The sequence below is a fragment of the Exophiala oligosperma genome (assembly GCF_000835515.1).
Source record: "Exophiala oligosperma strain CBS 72588 unplaced genomic scaffold supercont1.3, whole genome shotgun sequence".
NCBI lineage: Eukaryota > Fungi > Ascomycota > Eurotiomycetes > Chaetothyriales > Herpotrichiellaceae > Exophiala > Exophiala oligosperma.
Genome location: NW_015622820.1, coordinates 8,717 through 20,752, shown reverse-complemented (window position 1 = coordinate 20,752; position 12,036 = coordinate 8,717). Strand labels below are relative to the sequence as shown.

Below are 12,036 nucleotides of genomic sequence, written 5' to 3'. Positions count from 1 at the left end.
ATTAGCGGACTGGAGCGGCAACCAATCTGAAACACTTATTGCACCCGTTCTTGCTCTGATGTTCGGAGAGCACATGTACTCTCCGCAGGGTTGGATATTTGGGTCCTCGGATGACTCCGACAAATGCGATGTTCAGCTGGCCACCAATAACACCACCGTCATCAGCAGACAGCACTTCAGAATCGACGTAAGTCCAAGTATGGATTGCCCAAGATTGACAGTGCTGTCGGGGAATCCCGTATCCATGACCGCACTGTATCCCTCAATAAAGGGCAAGTCATAGAGATTATCTCGGCAGTCTCCATCGACCTGGGGGAAGTCAGGATGAGGGCCTGGCGCCCAACCTTATCCCACCAGGAACAAATCAGCTACCGCCAAAATGTCGAGAAGTTTAGTAAGGAATTCCTGGACGCTTTGTCGAGGCTCCCTATCAGCGTAAATGCCCCCGGAGTCTCGACATTCTCAATGCGGTTTGGGAAAAACAATGCCGTGTATCGGCGAGAGGACACAGGAATCATAGGCACGGGAAGCTTCGCCTCGGTCATGAAGGTGAAAGAATTGCACTCCCGCAAAGTATTTGCTGCCAAGGTGCCGCACTTCAAAGCCTCAGATCCTGCCAGCAGGGCTCGAGAGCGTTGGGAATCTCTAATGGAAGAATTCAACAAAATTGTTGAGCTCCGACATGTAAGTGGCCTAAATAGTTACTTCTGCTCTTTGTACAGTACTGATTGTCCTCCAGCCGCATATAGTAGAGTCCATTGAAGTCCTCACGGGAAGTCACGGGAATGATTCGTCTTGGTCAATTATGGAATGGAATGATCCGCCTTGGTTAATCATGGACTGGATTGAGCATGACCTTAGCTCAATCCATCTCGATGCACGGGACGTTCCAACTCTTTTGCTTCACGTCAGCGGAGGACTGGCTTGTATTCATGCTATCGGTTTCACCCATCGAGACCTGAAACCGGAAATATTCTCCTCCAACTACAGGGGCGCAGGTTGGTAATCGCCAAGATTTCCGACTTTGGGATGACAAAGTATGACTTTTCCGGGAAGATGCGGACATATGCCGGATCCAGTGTCTATATGGCCCCTGAGTTCAGGGAGCAAGAGCTAGCTTACACCAACGCCGTCGATATGTGGTCTTTTGGAGTTATAGCGGTCGAATATCTTACCCATTTGGGAACGAGACTCGATGGATGGGATGCGAAGCTCGCGCCAACCAAAAGTCAGCACCAAGGATGGGTTGATGGAGTCCTCCGAAAGCGTATGGCAGATGCACCGAAGGAATTCAGGCACTTGCTGCTGGGATTGCTGTACGAGAAACCGGAGGATAGGTGGACGGCCATTGATTGCGAACAATGGTTGTGGGAGAATGCCTCAGCAAACACAGGCAGTAGTAGGAAGCGAAGAGTGTCGTCCCTACAAGAGTGATTACTAAACGACAATCCTCTTACGTTTGGAAAGGTCTGTGCTAGCCATGGTCTTGCTACCGACGATCTCCAGCGGATCATGCCTCATAATTTTGTGCAAAAGACCCATAGCAGAGTCAATCTTGAAATTCTCCTCTTTACAATGACATTAACGAAACTTTCAAAGATAGCTGGCGGGAGGCAGGAAGATTTTGCAGGGCAGAAACTAAATCAAGCGCAAGATATTTGCTAGGGGGCCATGACGGCACTTGGTTGTGCGTAATTGCTCCAGGATGCCTTCCGTCGCTGACAAGCATGTCTTCATTAGACAGAGGTCTGCAGCGAGGTTACGATTCGTAGACAGTGGTTCCACGTAAACGTTCATATTGATCGTGATACTGTCCTGGTGGCTGGCTTGATAAGAGTCGCTCCCTCTGAAAGAAGCAAAATAGACCAAAACTTGTTCTGCTGAGATTGGGAACATCTAGAGCAATTAACAATTCGGAATCAGGGTATCTGTGTTGGCCCAGATTGGTCCCAAGCCTTGGTTGAATCGAGACTTTTTTGCTGTAGTCATAGGAATACTTCGCACAGGGATCAAGGGCACAGGCATTCCGTAGCAAGACATTCTTGTACCAGCTGGCCTACACTTGGTGAAGCTTATCTAACTACTGACTAGAAGGACAGCTGGTGATTTACCACCAAATACTTCAATATGTCTTCCTTCCATCCTCGGAGAGGGGTGGTGTATTACTTCACAAAAGTATGATCAAGAGAGACCAGCCTTTCGAGGTTCGTATATTTGCCGACAATGGAGCAGCTTACCAGTTAGAAGCGTACCACCCGTTCGAGGGTATGCCGTCTACCTTTTGCTCACTTCTCGAGTGAGGGAGTCCTGGAAAGCATATTTGGCAATCGCCTCTGCAGAATATGAATATGAGGACTATCATGGTTACGACGAAGTTTGTAGTCTGAGATCTTAAGCCTCATCTTGTTAGCTTATTATGTGAGCCCTTGAGAAAGTTTCAACTGTGCCTCTAGAATATCGTCTGCGTTGTGATACTGTTTCTTCCAGCATTGCATCATAATTGTACCGCCTATTATCCCTCCCACATCAGGATATATACCCCTTTCTAGCAGCGCAATAACTCGGTCTTCGAACTGCCACTTATCTTCTTCCTCCTCTTTGGTCAGGTGACTCGTTTTGTAAGGCCATAGGCCAGTCATGATGGTATAGAAGATAGATCCTAGACTGAATATGTCTGTGCCGACTGTTGACTCCCAGCTCAAATTCCAAAAAGGAGGATCTGGTAGGCCTCTCCCATCTACACCTAAGTCTCGACACATCGAACCGCCAAAATCGCACAATTGGAGATCGAGAGAATTTAGCGATCGGTGAACGAGATAGTTTTCTGGTCGAAGGTCCGAATGTATAACGCCTTTGCTGTGGATGTACTGAATGGCCTCTGTCGCCTGTAGACACCACTTCTTCCGCATTGGAATATCTATCTTGTCGTTGTTTTGGTCGATGTAGTGTTGTAAATCACCGTGGCTTGCCTCAAGAAACAGCAGTCCTTTGAGTTCCGAATCATTTTGATAGCCTCTGTACCTAGGAAATATCAAAAAAGGACACTTCTGTAGTATCATGGTTATATACTTGACAATCCTCGGATGCTCTCCTAAGCTCTTAAGAATCTTATCCTCAACGAGCAACTTATATCCCTCTGTTTCGGCTAATTTTGGATGTATTGACTTGATGATCATTCCTTCCTCGACTGCAAAGAAGGCTGCGGTCGAGCCAATGTACTCCTTTACTGCGATCGCTCTCATCGTGTAAAACAGTGACCATTTATTTCCACAGCAAAAATTGGAGGCGCACGAGTGCGGCGGATTGTATTTAAAGGTGTACAGGAAAGATTGACTAGCTACATTTGTCAAGGATCGTCTAGATGTGGCATAGCAACCAGCTAGCCTCCCCCTACAACCTTCCACTTTCGTCTGATTTTCTGGTCTCCTTTTTCTGACAGTTAGAACGCTGGATATAGATGGTTACGGTATATTCTTACCGAAATTCAAGGACTTCTACAGTTGACTCTGCCGCACTTTCCCTTGACTCTGCTCGAGCCCATTTGGTTGACTATGACCTTGTGGCCCGCATGATCCATTTCTTTGCAAGGGGTAAACTTCACATCTTCGTCGACCCGGTCGCCACACTCGTAGATCTTTGTCGCTACGCTTTTGGTGCACATGTTCAACAGACAGGCGACTTAAGGCGCTCTAAACTTGCTTTGATTTTTCTTTTAATGTATGATGGAAATATTGGTAGGTTGTCTTACCATTGATTCATAAGGAGTTTGATTCATATATTTATATTTTGTCCTAGTTTTTGTCCCAATCAATCTTGTCCATCGTGTTGTACACTGTAACCATGCGTTGGCAGCAGCAAACATCCGGCCATCCAAATGCGGGTAAGAGGCCAGGCTGCTCAGAAGCAACTTCCGCCTTCTAAGAGGAAATCAGTGGTCACATGGAAAATTGACGCATTAGCGCTGCGCTATGGCGCAGCATGCCTATCTGTCAGCCCGAAGGATGCTGACGGATTTCCTAGGAATTCCCTAGGACTTTGCCAAATCTTCCTACCACTTTCTTATGTATTCTCCCTTATTTTGCCCAGTGTTTTTCATAGTTTTCTACACTATCCAATAGTGTTTCAGCGGAGAACTTCTGGACTTTCTCAGAGCTGTACTAAGCTCGGCCGCGGAATTCATTAATTCTGCTTGACTATGGATGTTCCCCGTGTGCTCCTCGAAACCCGAGCAAAGCACAGCTTCCGTTACGAGGATGGTTATGACGGAGTTGCTAGCGACGACCTCTTAACACTACTTCGCATTACCCGGGAAGCAACACTGTCCCTCGAAGAAGAGCTTTCAAGGCGACGAAACTTCGAGTTAGACGTTTCGGACAAGGTCAAGTCTTGCATCAGGAAACTTCGATCTAGCATAGACACACTGAATGTCACGGAACGATTCGAAGACCCTTCCAAGCAGCTCCCCGCTGCAATCAAGGCACTCAAAGGAGATTCCACTGAACGAAAGACAACAACCTACAAGCAATTTCTCGAGGACGTGCAGAAGCAGTGCAGTCCTGGAGCGGTCGTACTGTGCGCTTGGGCAATTGGCAAGGGTGGAATTGTTGGGCTAAAGAAAACGGAGAGGATCGAGCTATTGAGGTATCTCAAGCGGCACGTCAGCCAATTCAAGCATCCTACTCTTGATGAAGTCGCGTCAGGGAGCAGAATTGGAACTACGGCAGGCAACCCCATCGGTACAGCCAGTACAATACACCCTCTGCCCGTCGAGAGGCGTAAGCCATTATTGCTTTCCATTTGCAAAGCCCGCCTAATATGTATACAGAAATTGAGTATAAATACTCCGAGGCAGATGTTGATCTGCTTCCCTTGATAGGGAATGACCTCCTTTCTGCATTAAAGACCAGTAGACAGTGGGAATGGGAGCTGCAAACAGGTCACTTGCACAGAACTACAGATTGTATCGCAGGGCTAACACCAAGAACTCGAGGCGACATAGCTCTTCACTTGCTCCTTGGCTTTGAAGAAGGAAGTAAAATTATTGAAAGGCTTCGGATGGCAGCCGTTTAGATGAATGCTATGTGTGCCTTGATCACGCGAACCTTGTTGTTCTTAGGTACTAGGTGAATATCGTAATTCTCTTCATCCTCGTACTCCCAGAAAGGTGGAGTGGTCGCCGGTTCTGTGGGATCGTAGATCTGGATCAACTTGCCCTTGCATTTTATCCGTCTGTCGTGGTCGACTGGGTCAAATATTTTCGTTTGTATGAATTCTTCAACGCCTTCCAATGCCTTCTTTCCGACCTGCGTAGAGATGCTATTAGAGTATACAGCAGTGACAAGGGAGATCCACAAACCGGCTCAAAGTTGTCTTCCTTTCTCTTCTTTCCTCTGGGCATCTCCTCAACCCTAACATTCGCAAGGTCTTTGCAGGCCTGAAGTAGAATGCAACAGTCCCGCTGCTGTGCGCTTAGAGATGAGATCAAGGGCTATCTGAATCAGTAATGACACCTACGTTCACTGTGTCATGACTGACTCTAAGATACGTGGCTGGCTCGATACGCCGAGGGTGAGATAAGATTTATTGTGAGGTCGCAGTCAGGAAAGAGTCCGTTGGGCAGTGAGGAACCACTTTCGCTCCAGCGCGTGAAGCGAGGATGAACAAAGGATGAGTTTGAACTTCGCAGGTACAACGAATTCTCAATATATGAAAGGCAGTGCTGACAGAAATACGTGACACTGGTATAATTCATAGTGGGTGTTGCTACCCAAAAGAAATTGCAAATGGTCATCTGGCGACACAGCACGATAAACTGCCTGCGCCAGGATGTCGGTCGCCCCTCACACGTGACTTTCCCTAACACCAACACAGCAGACAATAAAAGACACAAAGACACTCATAGGAGATGAGAAAGAATGAACCGTAACAATGAGATGACTTTTTCTCAAACCCGCACAGACGATCACATTGCGGCTAACAGGAGTTCGCCATAAACCCAGTCGGCGGACGACGAACTCCCACCTCTACGTGGTGTCCGCTGGGAACTCTCAGAGAAACAGTCTGGCTGTCTGTGAGTGCCAGGAGGAGCTCAACAACGCGGTGATCTTCTCATGAACGACATGTCAAAGTCTCGGAAACCACCCTCTGCGCCTCCCCAAACACCCCAACATGCAGGCCCAGTACGCAGGAAGGGGCTGGCGCCACTTTCATTTACTCCCCTGGACGGATGATGGACTTCGGCACTCCATCTGTTCCTGCTCGACCACAATCTACGGTATCGGAGAGTGAAGAGTACACGGCGAAGAGGCGCGGTTGAATGGCAAGAGCTGGTCTACCACACAGGACAATCACATCAGACAGAAGAACACACATTTCAGGAAACCTTTCAGACGTTTCACATACTGCCACTTTACAGCACGCAATGCACGCGCAGGACGCGGTGGCGACGCATCAACTTGCTGATGGTGTCCTCGTGATCGAAAGCGAGCATTGACCGGGGAAACATCAACGAGCACGCCTCGAACACTTCAAAGCACTTCCACTACGGTCACATCGACACTTCATGCAGCGCATCGCAAACAGATGACTGTTGCAAGGGGCAGCCAATCGCACAGGCGGCTCAGCGATAGATTTGCAAACGATACAGAACAAAGGACTGGATGGGATCCACGGAGGACTGGACAGGACCCGTGGATCCCATCCCGGCGGTCACGTCCACAGTACGCCCATATACTTTGAGCAGATGAGTGGATATTGGTATACAGAAGCAGAGGAGGGCCGGGGACGGCCTGGTACAGTGCACAAATTCAGAACAGATACCATGATTGTTAGTAGGGGTATCCTTACTCAAAGTCGAACGCTGCATAGCTCCCACTTAATCGGCGGCTGGGACAGTCTATGATGTAATCAATCAATCAATCAATAAAATAAACCCAGTTAGCTGTACTACAGTAAGGAGAGCAAAATAGAGTCAGAAATGTACTTGATAACAAGTCGAAGCCTGTATCTATGGCCGGTTCCAGAGATTACTCGCAGAATGCTAGTTAGATGCGGTAAATGGTGGGTAAATGCTAGGTAAATGGTGGGTAGATGCTAGGTAAATGCTAGGTAGGTGCTGGCTAACTGCTAGGTAGATACTGAGTAGAAGAAGAAGCGCTAGGGAAATGCTAGGTAAATGCCAGGTAATTAGTGGAATGCTAATTGATTGCCCTGCAGAATGCCACGAATCCGCCCTTCGTACTCCGTATGACCTGAAGGATTGGGCTGGACGAAGGAACCGTGTGCTGACAAGCTACAGCCTTTCCTGTTGATATCCACGATCGTGGAGGTTGTGACAGCAGTTTGTGAGTGCTGTCCACTAATGTCGTCTTGCAAGTGCTTCCATTGATATTCGTTATGCCATACAGAATCTGGGCAGCATAAGCATCCAACTTCGACGATCGTGTCTCAGGCTACCTTTCAAAATACCTGTATCCTACCACGTTTCCCGTTATCGCAATGCGGAATCAAGCATCAGCATATTTCCCAGGCGGGCGTCCGATCTTTGTACAAGAATGCCCGTCGTTTGCTACTTTAGCTCCGAATTCGTACTTGTTGTGTTATGTGGCAAAATATGCATACCATTGAAATCCTTTGCGCCACGAGACAAGCTAGCAAGCACTCTTGATGCATTATTGAGACGGTCATGTTTCAGTCTGCGCGTCCAAGGAGACTGTGACCTGTCAATGTAGGGTCGCATATTGGTCTGCTATCTCTCCCTCTTCTTAACATAATCCTGCAGCATGAAGCAAGGATGCGATGTTGTTAGATCGATAGTCTTCGACAAGGGTCTGCGCTGGTCGTTCTAAGGTACCTGCGATCTTAATCGAGGGACGCGCAAAAGTAGCCGAAACCTCGAGCGCGAAGCCAAGCTTTGTTAGCAAATATAAGGTTGTCAGCATTCCCCAGTAGACTTTGATTCTATACCTCAATCGATCAATCAATCAATCAATTAATCAATTAACTCCTAATGAGAAAGCTCGTCTTCACCATGTTAGCAAGTCAAAATAATAACGGAGAACCTTCTCCTCCTCGAGAACAACCGAAGAAGAAAGATAATTAAGTAGTGTCTGCCACCTTAGCTGTTAATACTGAAACTAGATATCAGAATAATGCTGCCTCCAACACGAATGGGATCGCCGATAAGGTAAGCAGAACCTTTTATCTCTGCCTAATATTAGCCTCGTTTTATACTCCTATTTCCTTAACTACCACGGCCCGCAAGCCATTTATCGTTAATGCTATTACTGTCAATGTTATTCTCTGTTAATAGTACTGCATCATTAAACTTAGGAGGTTTAGTACTGAATATTATCTAAAGTCCCAGGTAACTTTTACTTAGGAAGACATTAATAAGGCTGAAGAACTAGACTTTAATGAAGATAATGCGTTACAACTCGAAAGCCTCCTAAGACCAAATGGTGAAAATAGCGGTAACTAGGTTCTGCATCCCTATCTCGTTAAAGGAGCTACTTAAAATCAACGGAGACTATCTAGTGACTAGAGTATCAAATTACATACATATCTTAGATATTTAGTGCCTCTATATACCGAAATACTATCTGTGGTTTGTAATTACAATAGACTATATAAAGATCTCTTAGGATGATAATATTATATGTAAAGCTCGTCAACATTCATTGAAGGGAGGCAGAACCTATTGCGGAATGAACAGTTTATGCTGGTATATAGCACGATAACCAAACCTAAAATCACTTCTTAAAGCAGTAAGTTATTCTCCCTATTGGGAGTTATCCCTCCTCAGTGAATACGCTACTTAAGCATAGCCAATCACGGTTAAGTGGGTAATTTATGACGTGTCCCTAAAATTAGCTCCAATCACAAAACCACACCTTTTGTGGTCATTTAACTACTGTTTCATTCCTTAGACGTGTATCCTTCTAATCTTAACACCTAGGCTTAGACTATAAAACAACAACCCTTTAATATCCATCTAGAGTAAAGCTGACGCCTTGACTTTCTTTACTCCTTTCCGCGTTAAAGATATGCCAATTATTCGAGGTATCTAAGCACTAAGGGAAATTGCTAAAAAAGTGGTTCTGCTCACTAAAGACCTGGTCCGGGCAGACGATTCTAAAGGGAATCTGCAATACTAGTGAGAATTTAGGTCGCTTAAATAGGAGATAAACTACCTAAAGGCAGCTTTATTCTGTCGACACTACTATGAAGATAATGTACGATAAGAATAACTCCCTTATAGGGTGAAATTTACTAACCATTCGTAAGCACTTAATTATCTATAATTACTATCGAAAAGAGCATGGAATTTCTCTGCGTTTAACCAATATAAAGTTAATTTATAGCGCTTAAGGATTTAAACTAGGGGAAAACTAAGTGCTTATTACTAAGGTTATTCCCTATCTATCTACTAAGGGGTAAGTTATTACTAGTATAGAAGCCTCCTAGTAAGTAGCTAGTAGTGAGGGAATCCCTAGGCAAGTTATTAATGGTAAAGAAATATCTCTTAACAGAAAGCTAACTGAGCCGCTTGAGGCCGCAATCTATCAAATCTTAGATGTTAGCCTTAAGCCTCGTTTTGAGCCTTTTAACTTATAGCCGAGTGATACTCTAGCCATATATAGACCTAAGTGTGTGATCATAAAGAAAGGTATTATAGGTGCGATGTGCTTTAAGTATAAGGTGAAGTCAGATATAATGTCGGTGCCTTCAACCGCTTAACGGGTCTATAGAGTGTGCAGGCGCTTAAAAACGGCGTGAAAACACCATTGCTGACTCATCCTATCATAGAGATTCGAAGCTGTCTAGAAGCAGCAATAAATAATAACCGAAGTTTAAGTCTTCCAAATAGTTAATCTAGGCATCCCAATAAGAATTAGTGTATGTGGAATCGGCATCTCCATTCTCATCGTGTTGTTCCCAGAGTTAATCTTGCACTGGCGGGTTAAAATCGACCTTATTTAGTAGCTCGAGTAGGGTAGTGTTGTTGACTGTATATCGGCCGGAAGGGACACTAGACGATCCTCCATTGTCATTTTGAGGTAGAGACATGTCTAAGCTTCTGTGTTCATGTTTAAAGTCCCTTAGAATCCCAGGGACATCATTTCCGCGGCAGGATTTACGCCCTATAAGTTCCTGCGCGGTCAAACCAAGTCTATCTAGATCACTAACATAATGCCCTGAATAGCGTTCTCCACAATCAGCGAATGCATTTAGTGCAAAGGGTGTAAGTTTATGTGGAATGAGGTTATCGGCAGTAGGTTAGTCTTTAGTAAACTCGTCTATAACGTCCCCACCGGGAGTTAAGGCTTAAGAAAAACTTAACTTGGGGTTAACGTATTTAATGTCTATAGCAATGTCTGCGGTGATGCCCCTATAGACACCTTCCACACGACACCATTTAGATCGCCGCTCCTTAGGCTCAGAATCACTAGTGTTATAACCACTGGTTATTTTAGTAGGGGTGCTCATAGACATATCTATCTCACATTAGTGTTTAGTGTTAGAAGATAAGGAGTGACAGACTGTCCATCTATTCTTCCGCCTTGACCTCTTCACCGGGGACATTAGGAGACTTAACCCGCTCTGTTAGAAGTGGACCTTCAATCTGAGAGACTTTCTCCTCTTATAAAGGTAACGATTTTCCTGACGCGTGCTTTTTCCATTTAGCTTTAAGGAAGGAGTATGGATATATCTACTTAGGCATAAAACATCCGTTCTAAAGGTCAATTAGGACGGGCTTTAGTGGTATCTAACTGAGTTCTGGAATTTTAAGGAGGCGGTAGGCCTCTTTGTGACTAGACCAATAATGATCATCAGCGTAAGGATCTCATAAGGACCTCACCAGGAAATGAGCGGAAATATACACCTCATATCGGGCAGGAAATGGCTGATCTAGACTATCGGGTAAGGTATTCTTTAGGCTTATTAAGGGGCCCTTAATTCTGATTTACACAATTTCTTAGTAACCTAGCGACAGATCTTAACTTTTTCGGCTCCGGAGATACGTCCGGCCTAGTAAAAACAGAATCCTTTCTCTATTTTCTTTAGCTTAGAGTAATCACTGGGGGTTGATTTAAGGATATTACCGGCTGCAGCGCATAGCATTATCAGACCAAGGATACCTTTCTCCTAAATCATTCTGTTGATGATTTGATGTAGGACTTGAACTCTATCAGCGCAATAGTTCAATCGTTGGTTTGCTGGTCATAGGCCCATTTTATGCTGACAGAGGCTAAAGCATCCAGCGAAATACTAACTTAGCCATTTAGTCCTATAGACGCCATTATAAAGCTCAATAAACCCTCCTTCTAATGTCTTCAAAATTAACTCGTAGGTATTCTGACCTTTTCGATCGTCCCATAGACGCATGGCATTAACGCGCATAATAACGTTTTAAATGGGATCCTCTTGCGATGCATCCTGGTAAGATGTGTCTGTTAGCTTCTCTTACAATACTTCTAGTTAAGATAGGTCTATTAGCACCTTCTTTCTTTTTCTCTTTGCGGTTTTACCTTCCTCTCTTCTCGTTATTTGATTTTGTTCTCTTTAGAACTTCTTAAGAATAGTATCCTATAGTGTAAGTTTGACATAACTAGGACTAGCTCCTCTGTTGTTATTGTTATTGTTATTATTGAAATGGCCATCTGTGGCAGTTAACGGGAGCGCACCGCCAGCAAGTTGTAAGCTATGAGAGTTCTGGTGCTGAGTTCTAACTTCAAGGTTGGTAGATGCTAGGCCATGGGTGGCGACTAAAGTAGGACAATCAGATTCTGTGGCCTCCTCCCCTCTTAACATATATTGTGTTTTCTTCTCTAAGTAAGTCTTTAACGGATCTAATGGAGAAGGGAATTTTGTTCTGCTATTTCCTGTCAGCCTAAGAAAAGAATGTCTTCACGGAGTGACTACCCTACTAGCCATCATTAAACTTACACTAGATAGGTCAAATATAAGTGTCGTAGACTTCCTAAATCTTCACTTTAAAGTAGTTATTAGCATAACTATCGTGATCAATAGTGG

At 45.0% G+C, this 12,036-nt stretch overlaps 4 protein-coding genes across 4 annotated transcripts; 3 read left to right on the top strand and 1 right to left on the bottom strand.

Annotated features, from left to right (window-relative positions):
* Nucleotides 1-324: 324 nt before the first annotated feature.
* PV06_02872 (uncharacterized protein) lies at nucleotides 325-1,006 on the top strand (the record flags this gene model as incomplete). Its single annotated transcript, XM_016403610.1, has 2 exons — nucleotides 325-684; nucleotides 740-1,006. The coding sequence occupies 2 exons, from the start codon at nucleotides 325-327 to the stop codon at nucleotides 1,004-1,006; spliced, it is 627 nt and encodes a 208-aa protein (XP_016264615.1).
* Nucleotides 1,007-1,056: 50 nt separating this feature from the next.
* PV06_02871 (uncharacterized protein) lies at nucleotides 1,057-1,434 on the top strand (the record flags this gene model as incomplete). Its single annotated transcript, XM_016403609.1, has 1 exon — nucleotides 1,057-1,434. One exon carries the CDS (start codon nucleotides 1,057-1,059, stop codon nucleotides 1,432-1,434), a length of 378 nt encoding a protein of 125 aa, XP_016264614.1.
* Nucleotides 1,435-2,363: 929 nt separating this feature from the next.
* Nucleotides 2,364-3,263, bottom strand: PV06_02870 (uncharacterized protein). The gene is made up of 2 exons (XM_016403608.1): nucleotides 3,070-3,263; nucleotides 2,364-3,021 (listed from the first exon to the last, which is right to left on the bottom strand). The coding sequence occupies exons 1-2, from the start codon at nucleotides 3,240-3,242 to the stop codon at nucleotides 2,415-2,417; spliced, it is 780 nt and encodes a 259-aa protein (XP_016264613.1). The 5' UTR covers nucleotides 3,243-3,263; the 3' UTR covers nucleotides 2,364-2,414.
* Nucleotides 3,264-4,087: 824 nt separating this feature from the next.
* Nucleotides 4,088-5,133, top strand: PV06_02869 (uncharacterized protein). Its single transcript, XM_016403607.1, has 2 exons — nucleotides 4,088-4,775; nucleotides 4,826-5,133. The coding sequence occupies exons 1-2, from the start codon at nucleotides 4,196-4,198 to the stop codon at nucleotides 5,068-5,070; spliced, it is 825 nt and encodes a 274-aa protein (XP_016264612.1). The 5' UTR covers nucleotides 4,088-4,195; the 3' UTR covers nucleotides 5,071-5,133.
* Nucleotides 5,134-12,036: the final 6,903 nt, after the last annotated feature.